Source organism: Typopeltis vanoorti, chromosome 11 (genome assembly GCF_054136105.1).
Source record: "Typopeltis vanoorti isolate ZY-2024b chromosome 11, IOZ_Tvanoo_1.0, whole genome shotgun sequence".
Taxonomy (NCBI): Eukaryota; Metazoa; Arthropoda; class Arachnida; order Uropygi; family Thelyphonidae; genus Typopeltis; species Typopeltis vanoorti.
The window spans coordinates 127,219,702-127,240,644 of record NC_143559.1 but is presented as its reverse complement, the minus strand read 5'-3'; the positions used below and the strand labels follow the sequence as shown (position 1 = coordinate 127,240,644).

The 20,943-nt window shown below is 35.7% G+C and overlaps 1 protein-coding gene across 1 annotated transcript in view; it reads right to left on the bottom strand.

The window, feature by feature from the left end:
- The window catches only part of LOC150102034 (uncharacterized), a 148,994-nt gene that overhangs the window by 117,362 nt on the left and 10,689 nt on the right, over positions 1–20,943 (bottom strand). The window contains exon 2 of the mRNA XM_090400925.1: positions 13,314–13,745. Within this exon, the coding sequence (XP_090257051.1) occupies positions 13,314–13,722 (409 nt within the window). The 5' untranslated portion in view covers positions 13,723–13,745. The remainder of the gene's footprint in view (positions 1–13,313; positions 13,746–20,943) is intronic.

Below are 20,943 nucleotides of genomic sequence, written 5' to 3'. Positions count from 1 at the left end.
TAGATGTTACTCTTTTGGCATGTGCTTATAATTCTCATAACTGACATTTTCCTTATGTATACGATATTCCTTCCACATTATCCTTTTCTCAAGAATCTCTTGCTTAATGAGACTATATATTCCATTTCACTTCCATCCTGTTTATTCTTCAAACTCCAAGGACACAGTCCAATATTGCATCACTGAAGTATTCTATTATTATTATTATTATTCAGGCTCCCATGGAGTCAAAAGACTCATCATGGGAGGTCCTTCCTAGGAAACACGAAGTCTATCATACCACTAATTGAACTCGCTGTCTGTTTGCTCTCACCACTCTGTCAGGCAATGCATTCCACAGTTCAACCATCCTCCATACAAAGAAACCACTCCTCACCCTCTCAGCTTCCTTTCATAACGTCCAGGGATGGGTCCCTTGTCATCGCTCCTTCCTGCCGTTCCACCAAGTGAAATGCTGATATACTTCACATCTAGCAACAGATACCATGCGATCGAATCTAGTATTCTTCTCAGTGGGTGATAACTTTCTGCTCTGTAGTTCAGCATGTAATCTTTTGTGAAAAGGTTATCTATACAACTTCAGCCACATCAGTATAGCATGATCACTGTCACCAAATGATACCAGAACTGTTGCATCTTTAAATGAAACACCATCTGATACTATGATCAGGTCTAACACTCTTTGATGAGTTCCTTCTGATATGCAGCTTAAGGAAGGTGTCTTGCAACAGCTCAATAAATTCAGCTTCATTCTTCTCATGAGATTTTGCCACAACCTAATCAATGTTTGAGTAATTGAGGTCACCTATGATGATTAATCATTTAACACCCATTAGGTTTATTTGGTGATACATTTCATTGTTGCTAGCAGTTGTTCCACTATGCCTGTAGCAATACCAAACCATGTATTTGATCTTGTTAAACCATCTTGCATCATATAGCTTCAAACTCACTGCTATGGAAACTGTTACTAATAATAGTGCAATCATAGCTTTTTACACCAATTGGAGGCAATTCATATGATATCATTAGCATACCGATGCCCCATCTCATATTATTATTGATATTAGACCATCTTGTGGAGGAGGTTAATGGAAATGAATAGACCTCCAAAATAGCAAAATTAAAGCAGATTATCAGAGAGATGACACAGGACTTTGAAAAAGTCAAGAGGTGTTAAGATGAGAATAGGGAGAAAAAGAAAACTAAGCAGCAAAATAACAAACAACAATGCACAGAAAAAAGGTAAGTCAGAAAGTAATGGAAATCAGGTAAGTGACGTTTGTAAATAGAAAGATGTTATTTGGTATGGTGACTCCATAATAAAACATGCTAATGATGAGTGAGTTATAACTTCAAGTTTTCTTGGAACGAAAATCAAGAATATAAAGAAAGCAATTCAAAAACAGAAAAGAAAAGTAAACGAAATCATAACTGTAGTAGGTACTAACGACTTAACTAGCGATAAGTTCAGTATGAGAGAGGACATGAAAGGGTTGTTGGAAGAGGCGAGAGTGAAGAGTGAGAAAGTGAAAATCATTAGTATTTCACCTCGATATGATAAAAATAAATTAAGAAGAAGGGCTATGATGGCAAACCATTCCATGCACAGCCTGTGTAGAAGGGATAGATGCGAGTTTTTGGATGTGTGGAGTGACTTTGAGGAAAGGTTGGATTTGTATAAGAGGGATGGCCTACACCTGAATGCACATCTGAAGACCTAACACAAATTATAAAGGGAGGAATGGTGAGAATGTGATTGTAAGAGTGAAAATGTTTATATAGCTGTGTTAATGACAGGAATGGGCTTTGTCATGGAAATGTTGACGAGGAGAGAATGATTTCGACTGTGTTCATCCGGTTTGGACCCATGAAATGTGTGCAAAGATGTCTACGTGTATAAAGTACTAGAGAAGAAAAGAGATCTGTAAGTTGTTCAACTGTGTCATGCAGATTGAAGACAACAGTATACAAAAGAACATGCAGGCTAGGAGTAGCAGAAACAAAGGGATAGAGTTTGTTGCCTTAGTGAACATGTTGGGACCTCAGATTGTAGGTATTATTGAGACCTGGCTATCAGAATCAGACGTACTAACTGGTATCGAATGTAAAGGGTACACTATTTTTAGGAAGGATAGAATAGGAGAGGATGGGGCGTGTTGCTAATGATATCGAATGACTCGAATCCGGTCAGAGTTGAGATCTACGCTTGTAGTACTACTAGAAGTATTCATGTGGCAGTAAGTTTGAAGTTACGCATACGAAGTCATCTGGTGTGAGGTGGAATCTAACAAGATCAATTACATAGTGGGGTGTTGTTACAGACCTGGTGGATTGGTTGCTAGTGATGAAGAAATGCATCACCAAATAGAAAAGATGAACATGAAAAGAGTAATCGTCATGGGAGACTTTAATTATCCAAATATTGAATGGATAGCAGTAAAAATTCATGAGAAGAATGAAAATGCATTTACTGAGCTATTGCTGGACAATTTTCTCAAGCAGAATGTGACAGAAGGAACTCTAGGTCAAAGAGTGTTAGATTTGATTATAGTGTCAGAGGGTATTTCAGTTAAAGACATAACTATTCTGCCTCTGGCTGATGACTGTGATCATGCAATACTCACTTATGAAGTGACAAAGTTTATGAATGTTCCATTCAGAAAAAGGTTCAGCATGTATGCTGAACTACAAAGCAGAAAATTATGACCAACTGAGAAGTATACTGAGTTCCCATTCCACTGAGTTCAGTGGAATGGGATCAGGTGCTGGATGGGAAGAATGTCGACAGTGCATGGGAAGCATTTAAACAATACTTAAATGATGCGAAATCATTTAAGTATTGTTTAAATACTTAAACCGAGAGTTTCAAGAAAAAATAGGGTAGGAGTCAAATGGATGTGTAATCTTATTAAGCAAGAGATTCATAAGAAAAGGATAATGTGGAAGGAATACCACATGTATGAGGCATGACCAGAACATTTTCACCACAGGAAAATTCGCCATAAACATTTACGCCGCAAGTCATTTTCAGCATAAAACATTTTCCCCGTAAGACATTTTGTATTAATTTTTGTAAATAATCAATGGATGATAAAGGGTATTATAATCATTAAAAAGGCAAATCTTTATTTAGTTTTATTTTTAAATAATTTTTAAATAATGAAATCATTTAAAAATTGTGCAAATTAAAAGAGATGCTGCATAAATAATTAACTTTTTGCTGCAAATTCAATTCAACAAGTCCATCAGTTACATTGCTCAGTGGAAATGAGCAATGTTACTGATGGACTTGGAAAAATTCATTGGAAAAATGCTAATGCTGTGAAACATTTAATTTTTGTATTGAATTCAGCATCTGTGTGATAGCGTAACTTCAAACCAATGGCAACAATTTTGCGATAAAGATTTTGTGCCATATGAAATAAACAACTTGTTATAGATGTTGATGTAAATATGTTAGAAAAAACGTTGATAGTTGCTTTCGCAAAGTCAATCATTAATGATTCGGGATCTAATGATGAACAAGAGCCCTTTAAGGTACTGAATAATCTGCTGTAAGTTAATTGTGATATGTCAGGAAGCAAAGCAAAAAGCCGACATGGAATCCTTAGAGGTCTCATGCAAGTCCCAAGCCTGGATAAAGGAGGAGGGTCGGTCAGATGAGAGTCGATGCTCTGACCGTAAAGAAAAAACACGATTGTTGTCTGATGCCTATATGATCAACAGCTTCAACATGCCGGCTCGGGCATCGCCCGGATCAACAAGGTCTGCGATACCAATTGAACAACATGAGTTGGATCGAAAAGCGGGATACTGAAAGGAAACAGAACCTGAAACTAACAGAACTATTATCAGGAGGAACATTGAATGTACGGACACTTTGAATGGCAGGAAAAACTAGAATTACTTCGTGAGGAAATGAAGCGATATGGGTATGATATACTAAGACTGGCAGAGTTGTGATGGACATCAGCAGGAAAGATAAATAGATGCGAAGTCATATGGTCATGGCATGACACCAAGCATGAAGCAGGAGTTGGTTTCCTCCTAAACAAAAAAGCTAGAAAATCACTCTCAGGATACAAACTAGTCAATGACCGAATCATAGCAGCAAGATTTCTAGCAAAATCATTTAATATATCAATAGTACAGATATATGCACCCACATCTGGCAGCACAGATGAGGATATTGACTCATCTGTGCTTCCTTTCAGAAGTGTGTAAGTCTTGATATGATCAAGACTTACAAACTTCTGAAAGGGTCATAGAGGATTTCAGTTGAATGGAATTTTTTAATTTATGGATGGCAGGGAAAGGACAAGAGTGCATCCCTGGAAGCTGAAAATGAATGCCGCTAAGAAAGGGATAAAGGTTAGATTTTTCTCTCATAAGGTGGTGCATGATTGAAATAGATTGCCATTAGATGTTGTGAGTGCAAGCAGTGTGAATGAATTCAATAATAAGTATGTTAGCTGGTGCATGTAGTATGTGGCCTCCCTCAATGAGTCCCAACTCCCTGGAGGTCTCTCTTAATAAAATCAGCTAACACCTAACCCTAACTTTCTTAATAATAATAATTATTATTATTTATTATTATTTGGTAACTTCCATGGAGAGTCAACGAACCAGCAACATATCTATCATAATGAGCTTTGAAGTTATTTACACTATCTGCACTCACAACACACTCAGGCAATGTATTCCACTCAACTCTCCATGTAAAAAATCTACTCCTCATACCCTTCTTTACCACATCTTTATACAACTTACAGGGATAGCCTCTTGTTCTTTCAATCTTAACATCCACTCATTTTATAATTTCTTCTGTATTAATCTGATAGTATCCCCAAATTTCAAGGTCTCTATCATACTCTATCATCATATTTCCTCTTTTCCTCCTATCCACCAACCTGTGCAATCCACATTCTCTCAAACACTGCAGAGTCTTGATATCACTGCTTATTCATCTTTGGACTCTCTTTAGTGTTTCCACATCACAATGAAAACTAGGTGACCAAATCTGAGCACATCAGTCCATATGAGGTCTGACTAATGCCTTTTATAGAGGCCCCACCACCTCCTTATCCCTACATGTCAACGTACTTTTTATGATAGTAATTATATGATGTGCAGTCTTTGCAACACATGTAATGTACCCTAGAAACTTCAGCCCACTGTTCACCATCACTCCAAGATCCTGAATCTCATCCACTTTCTGAAGTACAGCTATACCAATACAATACGAAGCCTTATATCTCTGTAATCCAAAATGTAACACCTTGCATTTGTTAACATTAAAACTGCAACCCCACTCATTTGTCCAAGTTTAAAGTCCATTCGAATCTTCCTGTAGAGAATTAACATCAGCACTACTTGTGATAATTCTACCTAACTTTGCATCATCGGCAAACATTTGAAGATCCCCAGTCAATCCACATGAAATATCATTAACAAACAAGTTAAACAGTAGGGGCCCAAGAACAGAACCCTAAGTACGCCACTGGTCACCTTTCTGTTCTGAGAAACAGCGCCATCATACACAACTTGCTATTATTGTTCAGAGACCCAAACTAAGATCCATCTAGTCTACATACTATCTATTCCTATCCTGTGCAGCTTGTACACCAACTTATGTGGTAACTATCAAATGCTTTTGCAAAGTCCAAGAATATCACTGTATATGATTCTCCCTTATCCAACACATTTGTCACATGATAATAATACATAAGTAGATTGCTAAAACAAGACCTACCCTTCACAGATCCATGTTGACCATCATAGAGAATCTTATCAACCCAATCCTGTATTCTATTTCTAACCAATTTTTCCAACACTTTTGATCACAACTGCAGATATACAGACCAGTCTATAACTGGAAAAAACTGTTGTTCTCAAACCATGTTTGTGGAGGGTATTTTTGCCTTTCCACTCCTTAGGAACCTTCCCCACTGCAAGACTTTCATTAAATAATCAATTCAAGGGCATGGCTAACACTTTTGTACATTCTTTAAAAATACATGGTGATATGGTATCCATTCCCGCAGCCTTATTAATAAACTTTAACATATTGCACAGCATCATTCACACCACTATGATACATACTGATGAAGTGTTCGTTAAATAATCCCACTATATCATTTACTATGGTGCTTAATGGTCAAAGCTGTATAATTGAGAGGAGACCTCCACATAGCCTTCAAAGGAATGCGGAGAACCGACCAGGGCTTCTGACCTAATGTCCAATCCTCACCTTCTCGTGGTGCACCCTGTTGGGTATCTACTTTGATACTAAACGAACGAGGATGGGCTGGCAATTTGGGATTTAGCCGACCAAATTGTATTCTTATTGGTTAAACCAAAATAAAAAATGATGGTAAAACACGACAAAATTTCATGCCAGCTGGGCGTTGCCCGGTTAAACAAGGCCCCGTTGTTTTCGCCAGGGAACCAGGGCGAACAGCGAAAAGTCAGCTACCGGAACAAATCTGAAAACAAACCCCAACTCAACATCACCAGAGTTAAAGATCGGTACTATCAACATAAGAAGCCTGAATGGCAAAGAAATGGAGCTAGCTAAGGAATTAGATAAGTACCAGATCGACATAATAGGGGTGACTGAAACAAAAAAGACCAAAACTGGCGAGATCTTTCTGAGCAATAAATACAAAATGTTGTATTCAGGCAATGACAATCAAGGAAAAGAAGGAGTAGCCATAGTATTCAACACAAAATACGAGGCTAATCTTCTTGAATGGCAGTCAGTCTCAAGTAGAGTAATGTGGGCAAATATGAGAATGGGGAACTGGACAATGAGACTTATTTGTGCCTATGGTCCCACAGAAGGTTCTACTAAGGTAGAAGTGGAGGAATTTTTTGACGCTCTAGAAAAAGCAACTGACACAATGAAAAAGAAAAAGTTGGTCCTTGTTGGGGATCTAAATAGCAGAGTAGGAAATGATTGTGAGACATACAAAAATATTTTGGGAAAATTTGGAGAAAAGAGCAAAGCTAATAATAATGGCAAATTTCTGTTGGATTTCTGCTCAGGACATGGACTGGTTATTACTAACACCATGTTTCAACATAAAAATGTGCACAAATTCACATGGAAAGAAAAGGCTAGGAATAAGAAAAGTCTCATTGACTATGTTATCGTTGATAGTGATGTTTTCTCCCTGGTGCAGGACACCAGAGTTTACAGAGGATTTGAAATTGGAAGTGATCACCATTTAATTTATTGAGCAGGATAAAATTGAATTTCATATTGAAAAGAATAACATGTAAGAAAGTTTTAAAGCGAATAAAAGTTGAGCAGCTCTCAGATGTGAACTGTAGACTAAAATACAGAAAGATTATTGAAAAGAAAATGAAAGAGTTTGAGAACAGGAATCAAACCTTGGAGATTCAGTGGCAAACTGAAGAAAACATCGATTGATTCAGCCAGAGAGGCATGTGGTGAGGTGTGCAAGGATAAAAAAATCAGAACTCCCTGGTGGACACAGGAAGTTAAAGAGGCAGTGAAGGAAAAGAAGAAAGCATATCAAAAGTTCCTGGCAAATAAGTCAGCTTTTACTCTTACAGAATACAGAGACAAATGTAAGAAAGCTAAACAGTGTGTAAAACTAGCTAAACAAAAGTCATGGGAGGACTTTGGCAAGAACATAGAAAATAAATATCAAGAAGTGGCAAAATATTCTGGAGGTTGATGAAGAAGCTTAGGGATGGAGGAAAGAGTGCTGTAAAAGGAGTTAGAGATGATAAAGGTGACTTGAAAACAGGAGAAAAAGATATTCTTGAAGTATGGAGTAATTACTTTGAAAAACTGCTAAATGAAACAAGCAGTGATGACAGCACAGTGATAAAAAAACACTGACCTGGCATGCAGTCAGGAATACATATCCATACTTGAAGTAGAAAAAGCCATCAAAGGCTTGAAATGTGGAAGGGCAGCAGGAGTAGATGATATTCGACCAGAAATGCTGAAGTATGGTGGTATAAAAGTCTTACAGTGGCTGCACTGCATAGTTCAGAAAGCCTGGACAGAGGGACGAATTCCCAATGATTGGAGTAGAGCTCTCATAGTACCATATATAAAAAGGGAAATAAAACTGAATGTGAGAATTACAGAGGTATTTCCCTACTGAGTGTTCCTGGCAAGATCTATGCATGCATACTTGAGAAATGGTTGAGAAGAATTTTGGAAGAAAAGCTTGGTGAATAACAAGCTGGATTCAGGCCAAATAGAGGTTGTCAGGATCAGATCTTCACTTTACGACAAATAGTGTCGAGAAAGCATGGGAATATAACAAAGATCTGTATTTAAGATTTGGAAAAGGCATATGACAAGGTGACAAGAGAGAAGCTATTCAATACGCTGCAGTTATATGGTGTCAATGGGGCATTATATCAAGCAATACTTAGTCTTTATTTGAGTTGTAAGTCAGCAGTTAGAATTGAAGGAAGTACAGGAAGATGGTTTAATGTTAAATCTGCTGTGAGACAAGGATGTACATCATCCCCTCTGTTATTCATTATCTATATGGATCACATTATGAAGGAAAATGGTATTAAACCTGATATCAAAATTGGAGATGTTAATGTCAGCTCTTTGCTTTATGCGGAATTTAATGATGATGATTACTTTGCTACTATAGTGCAACCACTAGGTATGACAGAATGCATACCTAGAGTCAGGAGAGTGGGAGTTAAATGGATGAATATCATCATTAAGAGGCAAAAAAAAAGAAAAAATTGTGGAGGGAATTTAAGGAGAAAGCTGACCACCAGGCACATGAACAGTACAAGGCACAGGCCAGAAGGGTAACTAGTGCTAGTGTGGTAAGAAAGGCAAAAGCAGAGTATGAAAGGAAATTAGCAATGTAGGCTAAAGAAAATCCCAAATGATTCTTAAGATATGCTGCAAATAAAAGAAAGAATGTTTATGGCAGGATGATTAAATGAATGCCAGAGGTAAGTGAATCAGTCGAAATAGTAGAATTACTGTGTGAACACTTTGCAAGAATATATCATCCAAGTGGTGATATTGCAGGAACAAGAGAGGAAAAGGCTTATATGGGAAATGAGGTAAATGAAATGGAGGTGCATAGCATATTATAGAACCTTAATGTGAACAGAGCTGTGGGACTGGATAGTATACCAACTCGAATATTATGAAGCTGTGAGGGAAATGTCAGTGCCCTTGATCATAATGTTTAATCTAAGTCAACTCTGGGTTAATCCCAAGAGGGTGGAAAGAGGAGAAAATAGTTCCATTGCATAAAAGAGGTTCCAAGATTGATATAGCAAATCACTGACCGATCAGCATATCAGGAGTTGTTGTCGAAGTACTGGAGAAATTGGTCAAGAGGAAAATACAGGAATGAATAGATGGAAATGGGATACTGTATGGGGGACATGGTTTCTTGAAGGGTAGGTGATGCCTAAGTAACTTGTTCACATTTTATAATACAGTGACAGCTGAGTTGGATAAAGGTAATGGGTTTACAGTGATACTGTGGACTTTGCAAAAGCCTTTGACAGGATATCACATGGAATTCTAATCAGTAAATTGCAGCACATGGAGATGAATAACAGGGTGGTTGATTGGTAGGGTTGCCAGGTGCACGTGAACCGTCTTTGTAGTAACTTTAAAAAACTGCCCCCCCCCCTGAAAGTAATTAAAAAAGGAAACATTTATTATAATATATATTTATTACGGTAATAAGTACAAGAGTAATCACACAAAACAAAACAAAAAATCACATAGGAAAAGTAAAATATAATTATATATATAATAAAATAATTTTGGATCATATAAACATAAGAAACATAAGTTTATAAATACAATTACATCATGAATGACATCATGCACACCTTATAAAATCACAAAATTTGTACCCTTCATGCTTTTAATGCCATAAAATTCTTAATTAATGTTAATGATATTGGGTTGGGATTAACTAGTGATATCCAGCTGTTTGCAGATAATGCAAAACTGGGGAGAGCAATGCACAGTCAGGCTGATGTTAATGCCTTACAAGAGGACTTGAATAGATTGCATGAATAGGCAGGTAAGTGGAACTATCAGTTCAATGTTGCCAAGTGTAAGGTTTTGAGATTTGGTAAGCAACGATGAGATGCCAGGTATACACTTGGTGGGGAAACTTTAACAGAAGTAGAGGAGATGAGAAATCTAGGTGTGATGGTGGACAAGGACCTGAAATTCAGGGGCCACATTGCACAAGTTGTGACATCGAATAATGGCAATGATGCGGAGAACCCCGACATGCAGAAATAAAGAGGTTATGATTCCATTGTATAAGGCCTTAATCAGGCCTCATATGGATTATTGTGCACAGATTTGGTCGCCAGGTTTTCATGGTGATGAGGATATGTTGGAAAGGGTACAGAGAAGATTCACAAAGGTAATCAGTGGTCTTTGGAATGTGGAGTACAAGGACAGATTGAGGGAATGTAAGTTGCAGAGCCTCGTGAATAGGAGGAAGGGTGGGGGATATGATTGAGACATATAAACTGGTCAGGGGTTGTTATCAGGTAGACATTGAAGAGATTTTTCATAGAATTGGAGAGGGAAGTAGAACAAGAGGCCATTGCTGGAAACTGTATAAAGAGGGTGTGAGCAAAGGAGTAAGAAGCAGGTTGTTTGCATGGAGGGTGGTAGGTGAGTGGAATGCATTGCCTGAGTGTGTTGTGGATGTGGACACATTGAATCAGTTTAAGACGCGGTTGGATGAGCATTGTATGCAATAGTGAGTACCTCCCACGATGAGTCTCTGACTCCATGGAGTTCGGGTGTTGATAATAATAATTCACCCAAGTCTAAACCATCCATAATATTGTTTCTATAGATATTATAGACAAATCTGTTAAACGTTCTTGAATTATCGTTGATCATAAATAATTCTTAATTATTTTGAGTTTCAAGAAACTTCTTGCCCCTGAAGCCACTGATACCTGTAGTGTTAGAAAAATTCTGCAACCTTTTATAATATAATAAATATCACTTACTATTAAGAGTATAGTCGCAGACTTCTCTCAAAAAACAGTCAATTCAAATATACGTAAGATTATGCAAGGTACAATAATACAATGACAATACTAGATGCATGCAATCTTGTCTATACTATGTCTAAATGAATACAGACCAGACACATCATATGGATATTGTATATATAAGTCTGGGATTCCTTAAATGGTACCATAAAAATAAATTTTATTATACATGTAATCAATCAAAATGCTGCCCCTTTGATTAGCCACCATTGTGCACACCTACAAGCAGTGGCCCTGGTTGATGGAGAGATATCAGAGAGTAGTTTATTCAGGAGTAAAGTCAAAAAGAAGGCCTGTGACTAGTGGCGTGCCCTGCAGGGCACGCCACTAGTCGCATGCCTTAAACAGTAGCAGTTCTTGGACTGCTACTGTTTAATTTGTATATTAATGATATAGGAAAGGATCTGAGAGGAACTGTTCAGTTGTTTGCCAATGATGCAAAGATTGATAGAGCAATAGTTAATACAGATAATGTCAAAATTTTGCAGAATGATTAGGATAGATTGGCAGTCTGGGCTAATGAGAATGGATGTCAGTTTAATGTAGCAAAGCGTAAGGTTATGCATTTTGTGGTGAAAAAATTAGCAGCAGTATATCACATTGTACTGTACTCCAGGAAATTAACGTAGCCCGAGACTTAGAAGTGTTAGTGGATAGGGAATTAAAGTTAAAGGGGGGGGGGAATAGAAAAAGTGGCTAAAGCAGCTCATCAGATTACTTGGTTACTGAAAAATACTTTGAAGAGCAGAGACGAACAGGTTATTGTTCCTCTTTATCAAGCCTTGATAAGACCCCATTAACATAGCCCGAAACTTGACCACTGTGCACAGATCTGGGTGCCAGGGTTTCTTGGAAATGAGGAGGTGGAGAGGATCGAGGCAAGTGACCAAGATGACATATTTGTATCATTAACATAGCTGCATAACTTAGTTGTTCTTACAGATTTTCATCATTCCTCCCATCATAATCTAATTCCCTTCACTTTCCATATTAGATCTCATAACAATAAATAACTTCTCCAGAGTCCCGATACTAAACACATTGATGTTTAGGCTGTCCTTATAAAAATCCAATCTTTCTTAAAACTATACTGATGCAGGTATTCTTAAGAGTTCCATTAATACTACTCGCTCTTCCTCGCATACATATAGAACTTTCTCTCCTTTCTCACACTGACTTCATAGTTTTACCTCTCCATTCCTCCTACTCATACAACAACCTTTGAATCTTCAAATTTCCTAAGTTTCAAGATCATCTACAAGCAGTAGTACCCTAAACGCAGATCGGTTTCATTCTTCAACTGAGTGATGACAATCTTATCACCTTTAATGCTGCAACATAGTATTTGTCGTCTTATTTTTCTTTTTCCAAAAATAAAACCACTTAGTTCTTCTCCCTTTACTTTTGATAACACTTGGCTCAGCATGCATATCCCGATCTCTTTCTTCTTGGACTAACACCTCATACCTATTTTCTGTAAACACAATACTTCTATAGCAATTTCAGCATGGAAAAATACTTTCTTTTCTCATTCAAGATGTTACTTTTCAGCTATCTAGCTACTAACTCTACAAACCTGCACTATTTGGGGCAGTACATCAAACTCTACAAATTAATGCAAAAAAACAAGAGCAATTCAACTAATTAATGATCCTTCCCCCCCCCCCCATCACTCACTCTCTCTCTCCAGTCATTGTTTCAAATGATTAGTTTCCACATCATGTCTTTTCTAGTGATACTTGCATGGATGCTGTTTAGCAGAGCTGGTATCCATTATGCCCCATTTCTGCTAAACCTGCAAAAAAAAAATAATAATAATAATAATAAATAAATAAAATAAATGAATAAAAAATAATAAAACAGCAACAGCTCTCACCTATCAAGCTGCTACTCCACTTATTATCTTCCATTACATCCACTTCTGTTTTCTAAACATGAAGTATTCTCCTAAGGTTTCAGCCTCTAACTCTTCAAGATAAACAGATCTTAACCTTGCGCCCAAATAATATCAATTTTCTAGGTTCTGCAACTTCACATGTTTGAATGATATCAGAAAGATTATTCCATTACTTTGAAACTCACAGAAATAAAAATGTGGTAAAGAAAATCCATAATTAGCTTTTAATTAAAAATAACTTCAAAGCTGCATATATTAAAACAACAAAATTTTATGGTCTACAAGCATGATTATTTTTTAAACTATGCACTGCATAATATTGCAGAAAATTATCAGTTACCTTTGTTAGTTCTTTTTAGTTGTTCTACTTCTTCATGAAGACTTTTAAGAACAATTGTATGGCTTTCTTTAACAAATGCTAAGCTTCTCTCTAATTGCTGAACTTTCTGAATTGGATCAACATCTAAACCTAATCCTTTTCCTGAAACCACTGGTGCAGACATGGTGACAGAAGATCCAATTTTGTTGGATGTTGCCATCACAGATGGAGGTAGAGGAAGTCTCTGTAGGCGTTCTTGACGGAATGGTTTTAAAGGAGAGTGCTCTGGAATGCTAAAACGACACCACTGGGTAATGTGCGGATGGGGAGGTGCTGATGCAGGCCCAAAGGGAAATGCTAATCCCGGTGATGCCAGTATAGGATTTGGGCGTGTGACTTGCACGTCTGCCTTCCCTTCAGAACCACTCATTATCTCTCATTGTAATAGACCTTCTGTAATAAGAACAGTAAAAAAAAAAAAATGTATTGGAAAGTTTGAAAGAACAAAAAAATCTATCTGCTAAACCTGAAAGTTGTTTCGCTGACAGTTTTATAAGGGAAATGTTTGAAAAATAGTGTAACTGGATACACTGCTTAGCTATAACCCATTTTATAAGGTGCAAGCATCAACTTGCAACATGACATTCAATTGGTCACTGCTGTGACTATTTCCAAATCTGTGTGCTTGTTCATATGGCATTATTCTCTTCCTATTTATGGACTGTTACCTTGTCCTGACAGAGAGACTTTGTGTTACTATGATCTGGAAAGTAAATGCCATCAAGCATTTTTTTTAAATTTCTTTTAGTATATGTGAATCCATCACAAAAGTAAACCTGTACCATATTAGTACCATAGGTGAGCTATGGGTTAGATTAGTGGTTTCCAATTAAGGCACAGCCTCAATCATATTAAGGTACTGAGTTGTTGTTGTTGTTTTTTTTAATCTAATATAGATATACCTGATCATTTTGTAAAAAAATTAAGAAAAAAGTATAAAAGACAAAATGTGAATTTAAGCCACTGATATACTTGGCACCATTGCACTACCTCCCTATTTCCCTACTTATCAATCTCTTGGAAATAATAAAAACATCCTTGCTTTTATTATTTCCAATGGAGGGATGTTATTTTGACATCATATGCTATAAAAGGCAAACTAGAAGGGTGAAGAGAAAGAAATTTTTCTTCTCCTTTCTAGTTTGCTTTTTTTTTTTGGAACAACTTTTTATTTCTTTTGATAAAGTAAAATTGGATAATCTAAAGTATTAAGAAGTTTCTTTTCACTTTGTAGTAGGAGTTGTTGTACAACAGGCCTCCATAGTGCTTTTTTTAGACATTTGGATACACGATTTTCTATAAACAGCATAAAAGATAAGAGTTGTCCCATATCTGGTGACTAAGGTATCTAGAAACAGTAATCGTTTTCAATTTTTATTGTACAATATTTCAATATATTTTTATTTTCAATAAATATATTGAAAATAAAAATATGTATAGTTAAAAATTAATAATAATAATAAAACATCTAGGAGCTTTTAGAAGCAAAGTGTAGACTCAACCAGACAAAATATTATTGGATACAAAATGAAAACGTTCAAAAACATGAATCAAATACCGGGAATTCAGTGGCAAAATCTAAAGAAAACAATGTTTAGTTCAAGCCAGTAAGTCATGATGAAGTTGTCTGCAAGGTTAGAAAAATTCTAACTTTAGGTCAACTCAAAATGTTAAAGGCAGTCCAGGAAAAAAAAAAAAAATAATAATAATATATATATATATATATATATCAAGAGTTCCTGAAGCACACAGTGAAATACATATGAAAACTAAACTACTTGTAAAAATAGTAGGGGGGGGGGGGACTGGTAATAATATAGAAAATAAATATGAAGGTAGCAAAAATGTTCTGATGACTATTGAAAAAAAGCTAAAAATTGAGGAATGAGTACAGGTAACCCTTGTATAACACGGATGTTAGGTTCCATAGAAATGCCACATTATATAAATCGCGTTATGCAAGACTCAGATTACATAGAAAAAGTAGGGTTAGCTTCTGAAATCGTTTTTTTTTTTTTTTTTAAATCATATAAACAACAATGACATACCCAACAAAAATATATTTTTTATTTAATTCTTGTAATTCATGTAAATTAAGAAAACATATAAAACTATGAAACAAATATATAGTATAAACTTATAAAATTACAAATTGTACGTAAACTTCATTGCACATAATAAAGTGCATATTTTAATCATCATCACTGTCTTTAAAACAAACATTTCGTAGATGGTCTTTATTTACGAGTGGCCGGAAGTCGTCATCACTTGAAATCTCTGGGACATCATTTGTATAATTCTCATTGCATACTTCCGCTGGCTTAGTTATCAAGAAGTCAGTAATAAGACCTTGCTTACCATTATGCTGCAATTTTTTATTAAGCTCATAATATGGAGCTAAACAAATATCCAATTGTCTCGTGAATTTTCCGGAGCCCTCGTTGAGGGATCATTATCCGTAAAATAGCTTCCTAACTTTCTTGCCAAGTCCAATCCTTCTGTTAATTTCTCTAAACTGAATTTTTAGCAGATTCATCACAATCAGAATCTTCGACAGAACTTTCCCTGTCATTTGGTTCGACGTCATCTATTAATTGTACTAGTTCCTCCTAATTTAAATTCATTTCCTCATTAATTAATTCACTAATTTCGTTTTCCACCATATCGCAAAAGCCCTCTAAGCAGTCATTACTATTTTTTTTACAAAAAAGAAAAAGGCATTACATATTGTATGTAACTCACCAGGAAATAAAGTGCTCTGCTTGAGATGAACACACTAATGAGCTTTCCTGGCAGAAAACGAAGACAACTTTCAACAATAATTAACACTTTACATGGTAAATAATTTATGTAGATGCGTGCTAAAGGTATTTCCCCTAAAATTCGCTACTTATAACTACATGCGCGATACGGGCAGACACATATTTAACAAAGATAAAATTTGATTTTTAAGTCACGAGGTGAAAAATACATGAAAAGATAAAGGGTTACTGCAATTTGTAGACCGCGTTATATCGAAACTGGGTTGTATAAATACCGCGTTGAACAAGGGTTGTTACAATTTGTAGACCGCATTATAGCGAAACCGCGTTGTATAAGTACTGCGTTAGACGAGGGTTACCTGTATTATAAAAGGAATCACATATGATAAAGATGACAATAATATTCTGAATGTCTGGAGTATATTTTTAATATTGCTCCAAAATATGAGAGGATGCAAAACAATAGCAAATTGATACTGTGCGTAAGGAAGGAGTGTGGGCAGGGTTAAGAATGATGAAAGCTGTTGGTGTTTTATTGAAAAGCTGAAAGTTGTAGTCTCTGAAAAGCTGTTCCAGAGAACAGTTGTCGATGGAATGAAAGATAAATTGGAGTTCAGATTTATGGGTTAGCATGTAGCTGTTGCTTGCATTATTATTATTATTATTTGACACCTCCAAGAAGTCCAAAGACTCATCGAGGGAGGGCATCTGCTCTACAACTCTGTCTCAACCACTTAATCCACCAACTGACTGCAACTATACCAATGCCATCTACCACCAACCAACACCACCACTGGTATTTCCACAGACAACACAAACATCCATGCCCACAGTGGGATTTGAACCCGCAGCCTTTTGGCTGGAGAGCGGATATGCTAACCACTTGGCCAGCCAGGCTGGCATTATTGTAGGTTTGGCAGACATTGCAGGAGGGAAAGGGGGGGGGGGTATGTGGATTAAAGTTCTACTCATCAGAGATGATGAAAACATTTGTAGAAAAGAAAAAAATGTGGAAACCTGGTGATTACTGATTAGCTGGGAGCTCTCCAGGTGAAGTTCAATGCTGATAATCTCTAAAGGACCTTTTTTTTTAGTTTATTTTTTTTCTTGTTGTCCCGTTTACTAAACTTTTGCTCATGTTCTGGACAAGGATCCTTTCCTTTAGTGTTATACGGTGATCAGCATTCATTTTACAAAGTATGGACTCTACAACCGTGTTATAGATAATTATTTTTTTTATGAAGTTTATTTTTATAATTATTTTTTATGAATTTTATACGAAGGTTGAAAAGTCGGGATTATTAAATTATTTATAACACAGTTGTAGAGTCCATGATTTGGTAAAATGAAATTCTGGACAAGGAAATCACATACATTAAAGGAAAACTTTTCAAGAGGCGATTTTCTTGTTCCTATTGGATGACATATATGAAACATGGTGATAAAAAGAAGTACATCTATATGCAATGAATATGTTCCCTATGAATCATACTATAGAGTATGCCTCAAAGGAATATTCTATTATTTATTCAAAATTTGAAAAATTAGAAGTATATTCAGCAGAGTCAGATTACTGGCTAGCATGATTCCTAATATAAAGATGCCAGCCATTTCTGCTCAATGCTTATCTCACCAACTAATTGCACACATACATACATTCATTCATTCACTCAACAGTTTTTTTTCTCCATTCATTTTCTACAAATATTTCCATGACAGCTTCTTCAAACTCTTCTTCAAACTATTATTACGGGTAACCCTCGTATAATGCGGTACTTATACAACGCGGTTTCGATATAACGTGATCTACAAATTGTAGTATCCTTTGTTCAACGTGGTTTTGATATAACGAGGTCTACAATTTCTAGTAACCCTTTATTTTTTTTTTTTCATATTTTTAACCACGGGACTGAAAAATCAAATTTTATCTTCGTTAAATTTGTGTCTGCCCATATTGTGCAAGTAGTTATAAGTATCGAATTTAGTTTTACTGTATCATTGAATAAGGTACTGTGCAGAAGTTTTTGCAGTCTTTGTCATTCTCAACAAAATTATACAGCAATTAGCGCAACTATGCTGTATAGACTTAAGCAAAACCATATGTTGCACCGAAACACAGTATCTAACTAAAAACTATTGTCCAATTTTTCAATTATTAAATAAGTGTTTGTTTTATTGCATTTCAAATTCTTGATGTCATTATGACAGATCACAAAGGCTAACTTAAAATAAAATACTACCAAGAATTGAAATGCAATATAATAAATGTGTGAGTTTGCTTGCCAAGAAGCCATAAAATTTAACCAAAGGTTGAAACGTTTGTGTGAGTTGAGCCAGTCAGTAATGAGAGGTTCCATCGGAACGATAAATGACACCCTGTTGTGAATGTGTTAAAACTAACAGTGAATGTTATTATGACAGTTTCAGATGTTATGAAATTCGATTGAAGAGAATTAGCATTTCAACTCAACACTTGTCGGTTGCTTTTGTCTTTGGGTCGTGCGATCTTTTGTTAATACCGCACCAATCACATGCATGTCTTTATAGCTGTTGTCTTGTGTAAAACAAAATTCAGTTTGTACGTATTGTAACAATTAAAAAAAAAACTTGAATAATTTATAAGCGTATAAAAGGATATCACCTGTAAATCGTTGACAAGCCAGCAAAATTCTCAGACGTGCCACCTCTAGATGGTTTACTTTATACAGTAAACCCTAGATAGGTTCGCCATCTAGGGTTTACTGTATAAAGTGTTTATCGTTGAAAATTGTCTTCATTTTCTGCCAGGAAAGTGCATTTAAAATCATAAGTGTGTTATTCTCAAGCTGAGCAGTTTATTTTCTGGTGAATTACATAGATATGTAAAAGTTTATTTTTATTGTAATGGCCACTAAAACTGCAACAAAAGGGAAAAAAAACAACATTGAAGAGGAAATTCATTTCTCTCAAAGAAAAAATTAAAATCTTGGATCGGTTGAAAATTGGAGAAAAACCAGGAGTTGTTGCAAGGACTCTGAATTTAAATGAATCAACAATTCGAACAATCAAACAAAATGAACATAAAATCCAAGAAAGTGTTATTGCTGGGTCAATGGTAAGTGCAAAGCGTGTTGCTCGTGTTTGCAATATTCTAATAGAAAAAAATGGAGAAATCTCTAATGATTTAAACAGAAGATTGCACTCAAAAGAAAATTCCTTAGGATCACCTTATTAAGCAAAAAGCTCTCAAAGTATATAAACATTTAAAACTCGATCAAGATTCTTCAGAAGAAATCTCTCAGCATGGATTTTGTGCCAGTAAGGGTTGGTTCAAAAACTTTAAAAAGCAGTTTTCTTTTTGTATAATCTTAAAATCCAGGGAGAATCAGCATCAGCAGACATTGAAGCTGCTTGGAAATACCCAGCAGAACTTTTAAAAATCATTAAAGAAGGTGGTTACAGTGCAGACCAGGTGTTCAATGCGGATGAATTTTGGTTATATTGGAAAAAATGCCAAAACGCACCTATATTTCGAAAAATGAAAGATCAGCTCCTGGATTCAAAGTTTCCAAAGATAGAATTACTCTACTGTTTTGTAGTAATGCATCAGGTGATTACATGACATAACCAATGTTTATTAACTGATCTGTAAATCCTCGTGCAATGAAAGGGCTCGACAAGTCCACCCTACCTGTTTATTGGCAGGCCAACAAAAAGACATGGGTTACAGATAGCATGTTTGAAAATTCGTTTTTCAAGTGTTCTGTACCCAATGTAGAAAGTTACACAAAGAAAAAGAATATGGACTTCAAAAGTCTGCTAATTTTAGATAACGCACCAGGCCACCCAACAAATTTAAGCCATCTGAATATTAAAATAACTTGTTTTCCGCATAATATTACTTCACTTATTCAACCACTCGACCAAGGAATAATATCAACATTTAAGTCATATTATATTCGACGAACATTTCAATTAATTTTGGAAAAAATAGAATCTAATCCAAACATGACACTGCCTCAAGGTAGAAAAAGTTTTCAATATTGAATTGTGTAAAAATTATTTCTCTGTCCATTAAGGAATTACAACCCTCTACGCTGGAAAAAAATATGGCCTGAAGCCATATTTTTTTCATAATAAACGTCGCACACATTTTTGGTGGAGAGGGCTTTTGCGATATGGTTGAAACGAAATTAGTGAATTAATTGATGGAGAAACAGATTTAAATGAGGAGGAACTGGTGCAATTAATAGATGGCGTTGAACCAAATGACAGGAAAAGTTCTGCCGAAGATTCTGATTATGATGAATCCGTTAAAGAAATTAGCAAAAGGATTGGACTTGGCAAGAAGGTTATTTTATGGATAATGATCCCTCAATGGAGCACTCGGGAAAATTCACGAGACAACTGGATATTTGTTTAGCGCCATATTATGAATTTAATAAAAAATTGCAGCATAGTGGAAAGCCAAGTCTTATTACCGACTTCTTGATGACTAAACCAGCCAAAGTATGCAATGAGAATTGTACAAATGACGTCCAAGAGATTTCAAGTGGTGACGACCTCCGGCCACTTAAAGAACATCTACGAAATGTTATTTCTGAAGTCAGTGATGAAGATTAAAATATGCGGTTCATTTTTATGAAGCGCATATTTATGCATTTCTAAAGCAAAAAGCTAAAACATTTATGCATTATGTGCAATGAAATTTATGTATAATTTGTAATTTTTATAATTTTATACTACGTATTTGTCTCATAGTTTGTTTTCTTAACTTACATGAATTAACTGAATTAAATAAAAATATTGTTTTTGTTGGATATGTCATTGTTGTTTATATTATTTAAAAA